This window comes from Bremia lactucae, assembly GCF_004359215.1.
Source record: "Bremia lactucae strain SF5 chromosome Unknown BlacSF5_NotPlaced_200_SHOA01000120.1_2678225bp, whole genome shotgun sequence".
In the NCBI taxonomy this organism is placed as follows: Eukaryota; Oomycota; class Peronosporomycetes; order Peronosporales; family Peronosporaceae; genus Bremia; species Bremia lactucae.
The window spans coordinates 409,033-418,472 of NW_027152213.1; the positions used below are offsets into that span (position 1 = coordinate 409,033).

The window sequence follows — 9,440 nt, forward strand, 5'->3', positions numbered from 1 at the left end:
ATTATCTAAAAGGTAGATAATATTTGGAGGATATTACTTTATATAGTAATGTCCTGAATTCTTATCCCTAAATAGGTATAGACCATAATGTCTATTTATTCCGCAGACTAATCAGCTGTAGAAGTAATCAAAGAGAGTTACAAGATAAGATAGAGATAGAATTCATTTACATGTTTAGTATTAGTTTATAGTTAAGTCAACATTTACAAAGATAGATTAACAAGACACTTAACTATATTAATACAGTTTTCATTTTACACTCTTAAGCTAACTTGCCTTAAGAGAAGTCTTCCTCTATACGTACAGTGTACGTCACCTAACGAGAGGCACCACTCACATCTGAAGCAGTGTGAAGTGGACTTGTACTGAAACAGTACAAGTCGCAGTGCCCCGTTACAGAAGCAGTGCGAAGGGGACTTGTACTGAAGCAGTACAAGTCGGCAGTGCCCCGTTATACTTTGCACGTCAGTGTACGTGGAGTAATCGAGGCGACCAACCTTTACTGTAATCAGTGTAGGTTGTCTAGTACTAGAAACAGTACTAGCAAAGGGTGTCCCATTACATTCTTCCTCTTGCTTCGCCGAGATAGAAAAGTTTACTTCCTTCTGCTTGCCAAATGTACCTGATTTTACACAAAGGAAGTTTTGTCGTAGATTTTGATGGTCGATTGAAATGACGATTTTAAAAAATTCCGTGGTTTCGTTATCTAAAAAATAAACAGGGAAGATTTACTACAAAACTATATTTTTAGAGGTGTGTTTGTCCGCAGCAATTCCCTTGAAGAATTGCTTAGTGCTGCAATAATGAAATTTGGTAAGCGAAGGTTCTACAGCTCCCCGATAGTTTTCTATACTACAAATTTTGTTACAGGTTAGCTGCATCCCCGCGTCATTTTCTTTTTTAATGCTTAACCACTACTCAACGAAATGTATAAATGTATCGCCGTGCGGAGCTTTAAAAATCTTACTGTAGGAGATGACGTAACACTGTGCGCACGTTTAACTTTTTCAGGTGCGTATACTTCTGACCCGTCCCAACAAACATAATAGGCTGGCCTGTTTTGTACACCATCGACACTGCGGCACCAACTGTAGACGCACAAGTTAGTTAAGCATTAGTTAGAGCCCTGGTCAAAAAAGGTTGAGTTACCCTTGTCATCAATGGTGTCAAATTTCGTAATGACAATGCCGTCGATACAATGCGGCTCACGGCGGTCTGAATAGTCCGCAAGAGCCTGGAAAAACTCGAATGATTAGAACACATCAAGCATCACGAATTAATTCTAGCTACATGCGTACTCGGTCAAACATTGAGATCTGATCAATGCCATCGTTGCCCACCAATGCCTCTCCGACAAAAAGAACTAGGTCAGGCTCGTTATTAGAGACAAGTTTAGCTAGCGCACGCATTAGCGGTTCATTGTTTTGCATACGACCGGCAGTGTCGATAAGCACGCAGTCGAAGCCATTATTAGTTCCATACTTAATAGCCTCCTTCGCCACCGAGGCAGGGTCCTTCGAGTAACCCATTTGAAACAACTTCACGTCCAACACCTTGGCGTGTTGGTTTAATTGTTCAACTGCACCAGATCGGAACGTATCGCACGCAGCGATCATGACGTTAATACCTTTCGATTTGAGATAGTAGCACACCTTGGATAAGCTGGTGGATTTGCCAACACCGTTAACACCAACAAATACAATACTGTACGCCCGGCCATCTGCTTTTGCCTGCAAAATCTCACGAAGAACGTCGGTTGACTTTTTCGGTGTCAAAATACGCAGAAGTGCAGCTTCCAAGGCTTTGCGCACGACAGTAGATATGCGCGTGAAGCTCTCAAGTTTCTGGCCAATCACAGTTGTGATAATAGACTCACACAGCTCGTCAGCTACTTCCGAGGCCACATTCTTGGTGATAAGCTGCAGCCAAATGAGAGAATTTGTAAAGATGTTCCAAACATAGAATACGATATGCTTGATTCTACCATTTGGTGCATCGGAATGATCACAGACTCCAAGTCTTCTCGTTCGAGAATCTTATTACCAGATACCGTGCTCAAAAAATTTCCCAGACGCGTCTTTGAGAAGCTCCACCCAGAGTCAAAATCGACTCCAGAGTTAGCCAAATCATCGTCACTGTCTGAGCTCCCGTCTGAATCGCTATCCACCATCTCCTACAGACAAACGAAGACAATAATCGCGTGGCACCATTAATTTAAATGCGATATATACATTCGTACCCCAATGTACGCTTCTCTCTTCTCGCGAAGCTGAGCCACTTCCTCTTCCATTGTGGTCTTAATAAATTAAGAAGACGTAGGTCGAATAAGCAAAAAAAACCTTCAAATCAATTATGCTTACCAATTTCGAGCGATCTAACGCCTCAGCTTCCTTTTTAGATACCTTCGTGTCGTCCCATTTTGTCATTTTTTTGGTGCTAACTTTAGGCTCCTTTACAACCATGTCTTTACCTTTACGACGTGGGCCCGTGCGCATCGCGCGCACCTTCGATTTTAGGGCACCTTTGTTATCCGGCTCCCCCGCGCTACTGTTCAGCGCATCAGACGTACGACCATCACTCTCATCATCACTAGACTACTCAAGCCCAAAAGATAGTCGCCATTAAACACACATCAATGCAGCCGCGGAAAATAACAGCAAATCAATTTACATACATTTGCCGTCTTCGCTGAACGCAATGATGACGAGGTTGCACTCGACACATCGGTCAAAGCACCTTTTGCCCTAACTTTGTTGGAAGCATGAAATGCCCGTGGGCCCTTGCGCATCTGGTTGCTTGTAAACTTAAGCTCTGTAGCCTTAAGAATCTTTGCGAACTTTTCGTTGTACTTTACGGGCGTTTGGTTTATAATCTGTTGTGGAAACATCGCGACAAAGTCCTTTTTGACAATATCTAGCAGCTCTTCAATATATAACAGCTGCAAAATCTTCTGATAGACGACCACGAATACCAGGTCAAGTTTGTTCTCAAATACCCACTGCATCGAATATGCGTCGTCGATAAACTTCTTTTCCCCGGCGCGGTCTTCCATAAGTACGCGGCTGATCAGTTTATCGACCGGATCGCCACTTAGAAGGCATAGCGTTCGAGACCACAAAATTGTACCGGTCTTAGAAAAGATGACGAAGTGATCGATCATGGTGACGTTCTTTTGCTAACTAATTGAACTGTGACCTCTGCTACCACACGAAATATACACCATTGTAGATAAATCTGCGGTGGACAGACAGCTTGCAGGCGTTACCCAAAATTGAGCTGCACGCGCATATTCACGGTTCCACTCGACCATCTACCTTGAGAATGTTTGAGGAAGAAATAGAGCACGATGAATGAGACTACTGCGTCTTCCAAAGTATCGCAATTTAGACAAGTGTTTTGAAATGTTTGGTTTGATTCACCAAGTCGTTACCAGCCGACGCACGCTTCGTCAAATTGTCATTGAGGCGGTCGAGGATTTTTACAAAGATAATGTTAAGTACCTTGAGCTCCGGTCCACACCGCGCGACTTGCCAAAAGATGGCGCTTCTCGTGCTGATTACGTGGACGAAGTCTCAAGGATTGTCACGCAAGACAAGATCTGGATACTGTGGTGCGACTGCTGCTAAGAATTAAGCGGAATCAGACGCTGCAATTAGCAGAGGTCACTGTAAACATGGCGCTCCTGCGCAAGAATAAGCAAAAATGTCCATACATTGTAGGCATTGATTTTAGTGGTAACTCGGAACGTCTGAACTCTGATTTGAATCGCTTTGAGCAATTGTTAAAGCGTGCACGAGCCGGAGGCCTCATGATCACTGTGCATTTCGCCGAGCACTTTGACGATGATGAAGCAACTCGGGTTCTTGCGTTTCGTCCAAATCGAGTTGGTCACGCCTTTTGCCTGCCAGAATCTTTATACACCAAGATGCTAGAGCGCGGGATTCCAATTGAATATGTCTGTTACCTCGAATGTGTACACGATGGCAAGAAACCGCCGCGATGAAGAGTGCAAGTACTTGTTTGACAATAAGTCCAAGACTCTAAAGTTGTGCGCGTGCGGCTTTACCTCGCACCCGCACGGCAGGCTGCTCGCAAATATGCGTTGCCAGGAACAACAGCTCGACATATACCCTATGCGTTTGTGCACGGATGACTGCGGTGTCTTTGACACCACACTATCAATTGAGTAAATGCGTGCCGCGCAGGCTTTTGCATTGGACGAGGCAAGGCTACTTGCCATCGCACGTGCACCATTATATTTTTTTTTTATCAAGACCAAGTCCCTAGATTAAAGCTTTTGTTCGAATAATCGCTTTCTACCTCCCCAGTCACGATGACAGTAGTTGGCGCGCATAGCAGGAAGCCAAACATCAATTACCGTCTGACGCATTGATTGAATGCTACCTCTTCGTGATGTTGAACATAAGAGGCTCGATTTCGACGTTATATTCATTTTTCCAGCTAACTTTATCCGAATTGTGCGTACGCATTTGGTACAAACCCTTAATCAAACTATGCAAATAAACCTACCTTTCCTACATGCACATGTGTAATTTCGGAGTTGCAACATTTGAACACTCTTTTGGTTGGACCTCCGTTAGCGTGGGCCACGCAACTACCGAATGTGATACGCGAAATTTACGATACAGATATTTACATGAGCCACACAAATTTTGAAACGGAATAAAGTACCTTCATGATGCCATCTGTTTTGGCTGCGAATTCCTCTTTCATTCTTTCACAGAAAAATTCGCCTTCTTATGCGGACTTTGGTTCTAATGCTGCTCGTGGCAGCTTTTGCCGCTATCACCTTGGCGCAGACAACCTCATCAAACGCTGCCTCATCTGCTGCTACAAACTCGCCCCCACCCATGACGGCAGAACTTGCAGCCATTGTCGAGTGTAACACAACGCAGCTAGATGATGGCCAGATCACTTTAACCTCGAATCAGCGGGCGGAACAGTGCGAGGAGGCGCTGGATCTGCAGGCTGGCACAATGTTGCAAGTAACGACAGCCGACGCAACTGAAATGTGCGAAACGACATCCTGTAGGGCTGCATTGCAGGAATTATACAACTTTCTGCCAAATTGCCGCTACGAGCTATGGGGACTGCAGTATTCGGCCAAAAGGTTGCTCGAGTATTGCGGAATCACGCCAACAAACACGACGAGTGCGGGTCGTAGCCGTAGCTCCGCCGGCTGGAGTGTTACTTCAAGTTCGGCTTCGTTTGCGGATGTTGGAGCCACCGAGGCCCCATCCACAGCAGCCGGCGAATCGACGCCGGCCGCTGCGTCCAGTGATGCGACGACTCGGATGGCGTTAACGACCTTTCTAATGGCTGTTTTTGGCATCATCACTGCTACTGTCGCATAACACCTTAACATACGGTTCTCGTAACATTCGAGCACTGCCGTATGTATACCTCTCTATCAGGGAACAACCCTTAAAAGTATACAATAAGCTTGTGGCTAATCATCGAGATAAGTCTAACATTATTCACTTTATTAAGTCGGTCTTGTAAATAGCCATTATTTTCCGTCGCTTAAAAGCTCCACGGTAAACTCCAGCGCATCCAAAACGGAAGGACGCTCTTCGGGATTTGTTTGGAGCATGTCTCTGATAAAGTCGCAGAATTCAGCCGTAAAGTGTGTTCCCCGATGTCGCACCACCCCGCCTTGTTCTGGTGGAAATGATACCCGGCCGTTTAAGGACGCCAGCTTCAGAAAGCCCTGGACAATTTACAAACATCAGAGAATAAGCGAAGACGTACAAAAGAAAGGATTACGTGCCTCTTGCGCATCTTCAAATGGACTTGTTCCAAACGCCATAGCAAACCTTGATCACAATTTTCAATAATTAAGTTATTCATTACAACCTTTAGCTCAGATAAACATCTACTTACAATACGCAACCGAGAGACCACACGTCAGACTGGCCATCCAGCGCGATGCCAACTGTTGACTCGATAAGTTCGGGTGCTTGATATGGAGCTGAGCTCTTGCAGTTTGCCTCATCTTGCAACTTAAGTGAATTCTGACGAGAGTTTACTTCTGCATGTATAGGAGCGCAACTACCAAAGTCTGTGACCACGGGAATGTAGGCAAGAAAATCCTCTCCAGAAGACGATGAGGATAACATAATGTTGTGCGGCTTTATATCTCTGTGGCAGAAGCCTGCGCGGTGCAGTGCAAGCACTCCGGAGCAAATACCTTGAAAGAGATGCAACGCTGCACGCTGCGTAAATGGCCACAAAGGCGATGAAGACTGGGATGCAGCGTAAATGGCATCCCACAAGCTTCCACGCTCGAAGAATGGAATTAAAAAGAAAAACTAAAATTGCATAAAATCACAAGGAGCTGTTATTAACAGTGACATCATCACCTTGATTGCCAGCTATACCTCCATTCCCTGTTGAGCTGGTGCATCCGAAAACTCCACAAGCGGCATAATATTAAGGTGTTTGACGGACTGGACCGATAGCAAATTCAAAAGTTAAGTTGTTATTTACAGTTATAATTATAACAAATCGTACGTGAAAGACTTGAAGTTCCATCAGTACGTCAATGTCAACTTCTTCCGACTGGCAAAGAACTCTTTTAAGAGCAAAATTTTCGTTAGTAGCCAAAGATCGGACCATTAACACTTGTGCGGTAGCACCCTCGGCTAGTATTCGCACAACTTGCACGGTCACACTGCCAACTTGAATATTTGAAGTCTGCTGTGCCATTAAAAAGGAAAAAAACGACTTAAGCTTCTGCAATCCTGCACGCAATCTAGAAACAAAGTACCTTTGACACGTTGGCACTAGCATTCGAAATTGTTGCACTGATCGTTGAGAGCAAGGAACCTCCCCACTTTTTTGCCTTCTTAGCGGTCTCGGACGCTCCTTTTTTAGCATCGTCAATCGAAATTTTCTTGGCAAAATCGTAAGCTTGCTCCGTCTGTTTGCGCAAATAAATATGAGCGTCTATGCCTGCCTCTGCCCATTCGGACGATTGACGAGAGCTAACTCCTTCGTGCCTTTTGTACTGGTCATCGCAATCAGCTTTCTGCCTTCGGTTGCCATCGTCCACAATTTGATGCTCGTCTTCACCACTTTGATAACTACCACGGTTCCAATCGCTCTCAGCCTGATCCTTTCGCACTTTAACGCGCAGAGGAGAAAGCTCAATTCGCGCCGAAAGCTCTTCATCTATATATCAAGCAATATGAGCTATTAGAACCGTATTTCCATGTCCATCTTATCAATTTCCTTCTCTACCTTGGGACTCGCAAGTCGAAGACTCCAACTCTACATACTCATCGCGATAAAAGTTCTCCATTGTACTGCTTCCATAGCTTTCAGCCCGATCTTTTCTTGCGTTTAGACGTGCCGATCTACTTGGTATCACGGCTTTGCGGGGCTCTTCATACCGAACATATTTGACGCTAGGCTCTTCATCCAGCGGTGTGACACGCGCCAATAGTTTGCGTCCGCAAAAGGGCACGGTCGATTCCGGAAAAGTCAAGTCTAAGTAAGTACCATCCTCACAAAGAAAGGAAAAGTGAAAGTTACTGCCGAGAGGAAACGCTGCGAGCACGTCCGCGAGCCGCACGCGGTTTATTGCAGGCGGAAGCGGCAGCACAAACGCATTCCAGTTAGTGTCAGGTTCGTGCTGAGCACTACTCTCTTGCACCGGTTCAATGTCTTCACCCACCAGCGAGTAAAGCACTAACGTCGTCTCGCGAGACGGTGTCGTCATAGATGTCCCGCTTATCGGACGCACTACTTGAGTTTCAAGCATGCGGAATTATAATTAAAGAAGTAGGTTCTTCATACAGAACTAATCAGGAGGTGGTATTCTGTATTGAAGTTCAACTATTAGAATTTGCAATGTCATAAGTTTAGGCACTACTGTAGGCGGGCACGTCGTAATGCGGCCACGCTCTACTTAAGCACACACCCTAGCACAGCGAGGAAGCGGTTAAACCAGCTTCGCTTGCGTGCAGTGAGGTAGTTGTGGTGGGCGTCTTAGCGACCTCATCCAACGCACTAAGTACTCTAGTAAAGTGTCGTCATGGGAGCGGTAATCCGGCTCCTCGTACTGCGTTATATTAGGGCAACTTTAGCCCGTTACAAGTAGATAGAAGATCGTTACGTAGAAAATGAAACATATTTATACAGTTTTACTATTTCTCTATTCTAAAGCCTTAATCTAGACCTTTAAGCTTAAGAGCCTTAGCTTGATCAAAACCTCCCAATCAGTGTAAGCTTAACTAATACTAGTGAAAGGTACCCCGTTACAGTCGAGACTTTTGACAGTTTATCGTAGATTTCAGCGAATTAAAAAAACATACCGTAACGCTTTGCTGCAAAAAATCACCCTTGCTGAAACGTACAATTAAATTTGGATTTAAAGGTAAGATGGCGCGGACGATGGGAAACCTGGCGCGAGCACCACAGCTTGGATGCAGCTTCATCATGGAGGAGGTATGTAACGGGCTAAAGTTGCCCTAATGCTACACAGTCCCCGTTAAGTACACTTGGTGTATTTAAGGGGATGGTCAGTTACTAAATAATAGTAATTAGACCCAGCACTCAGGTGTGGTGACCAACCCTTGTGTATGTGATGCACATGGGTGCATTCACATTACGAGGGATGACTCCCTGTGTCATCCGTTACGCGAGGTATCTAGAAAGATACGCTCGCAATACATATTAAGTGTTATCTATAGAGATGACATATTATTGGTTAAAATAGGCATTTATATTTAATCCGATTAATTTAAATCAGTCTGAAAACTACTTCTTACTTGATAAGTGCGCACGAGGAGCCGGATTACCGCTCCCGTGACGACTCTTAATCAAAGTACTTAGTGTATTGGGTGAGGTCGCTAACGCGCCCACCACAACTACCTCACTGCACGCAAGAGAAACTAGTTAAACCGCTTCCTCGCTGTGCTAGGGTGTGTCTCAGTAGAGTGTGGCCGCATTACGACGTGTTCGCCTACACTTGGTAGCACTCGAAATCCTTCCCACGACCCGCATCTCTGCGTGTGTACGTGAAGATGAGCCTCAATATTGATTGGGCTCATCTTCCCCACCTCTCCGAACATCATCGGAAGGTGGCTGGGCTAATGGCGCAGGGACTTGGTGAACAAGCCCTGGCCAGGCTCCTGGGTAGTCCTCCTGAGCAACATGTTGCTCAGTTGGAGCAGTTTGAGGCATTTGTGCTCGGACAGCGGAGGGCCGCGTCCGAGGCACAGAGCCATGCTGCGGCGGAGTCCGTCACTCAGACTCAGGATGAGCTGAGGCATGAGCAGGCTCGGAGCGAGGCTCTCAACAGGACTGTTGAGATGCTCTCTGCCCGGCCGCATCAGCCGAGGCCCATTCGGATGGACCCGCCCAAGTTCGATGGAACTGCGGCGCACACGATTGTCCACTGGCTTTTAGCCGTG

The 9,440-nt window shown here is 45.6% G+C and overlaps 4 protein-coding genes across 4 annotated transcripts; 2 read left to right on the forward strand and 2 right to left on the reverse strand.

The window, feature by feature from the left end:
* Window positions 1-684: 684 nt before the first annotated feature.
* Window positions 685-3,250, reverse strand: CCR75_007271 (uncharacterized protein). Its single transcript, XM_067965332.1, has 7 exons — window positions 2,675-3,250; window positions 2,361-2,594; window positions 2,240-2,296; window positions 1,985-2,173; window positions 1,299-1,919; window positions 1,150-1,234; window positions 685-1,088 (listed from the first exon to the last, which is right to left on the reverse strand). The coding sequence occupies exons 1-7, from the start codon at window positions 3,158-3,160 to the stop codon at window positions 964-966; spliced, it is 1,797 nt and encodes a 598-aa protein (XP_067814604.1). The 5' UTR covers window positions 3,161-3,250; the 3' UTR covers window positions 685-963.
* A 100-nt stretch (window positions 3,251-3,350) lies between these two features.
* Window positions 3,351-4,190, forward strand: CCR75_007272 (uncharacterized protein; the record flags this gene model as incomplete). Its single annotated transcript, XM_067965333.1, has 3 exons — window positions 3,351-3,607; window positions 3,628-3,883; window positions 3,933-4,190. 3 exons carry the CDS (start codon window positions 3,351-3,353, stop codon window positions 4,188-4,190), a joined length of 771 nt encoding a protein of 256 aa, XP_067814728.1.
* Window positions 4,191-4,666: 476 nt separating this feature from the next.
* On the reverse strand, window positions 4,667-7,786 carry CCR75_007273 (uncharacterized protein; the record flags this gene model as incomplete). Its single annotated transcript, XM_067965334.1, has 6 exons — window positions 4,667-5,731; window positions 5,910-6,332; window positions 6,402-6,470; window positions 6,535-6,720; window positions 6,791-7,194; window positions 7,264-7,786. 6 exons carry the CDS (start codon window positions 7,784-7,786, stop codon window positions 5,531-5,533), a joined length of 1,806 nt encoding a protein of 601 aa, XP_067814616.1. The 3' UTR covers window positions 4,667-5,530.
* Window positions 4,779-5,375, forward strand: CCR75_007274 (uncharacterized protein; the record flags this gene model as incomplete). Its single annotated transcript, XM_067965335.1, has 1 exon — window positions 4,779-5,375. One exon carries the CDS (start codon window positions 4,779-4,781, stop codon window positions 5,373-5,375), a length of 597 nt encoding a protein of 198 aa, XP_067814607.1.
* Window positions 7,787-9,440: the final 1,654 nt, after the last annotated feature.

What these genes read in the sequence shown, in the direction of transcription:
- CCR75_007271 (XM_067965332.1), bottom strand. Translation starts at nt 3,160, where the DNA reads ATGATCGATCACTTCGTCATCTTTTCTAAGACCGGTACAATTTTGTGG. An exon ending in GTTCAGCGAAGACGGCAAAT is followed by an intron (nt 2,595 to 2,674) that starts GTATGTAAATTG and finishes GGGCTTGAGTAG; the next exon opens with TCTAGTGATGATGAGAGTGA. An exon ending in AGAGAGAAGCGTACATTGGG is followed by an intron (nt 2,174 to 2,239) that starts GTACGAATGTAT and finishes GTTTGTCTGTAG; the next exon opens with GAGATGGTGGATAGCGATTC.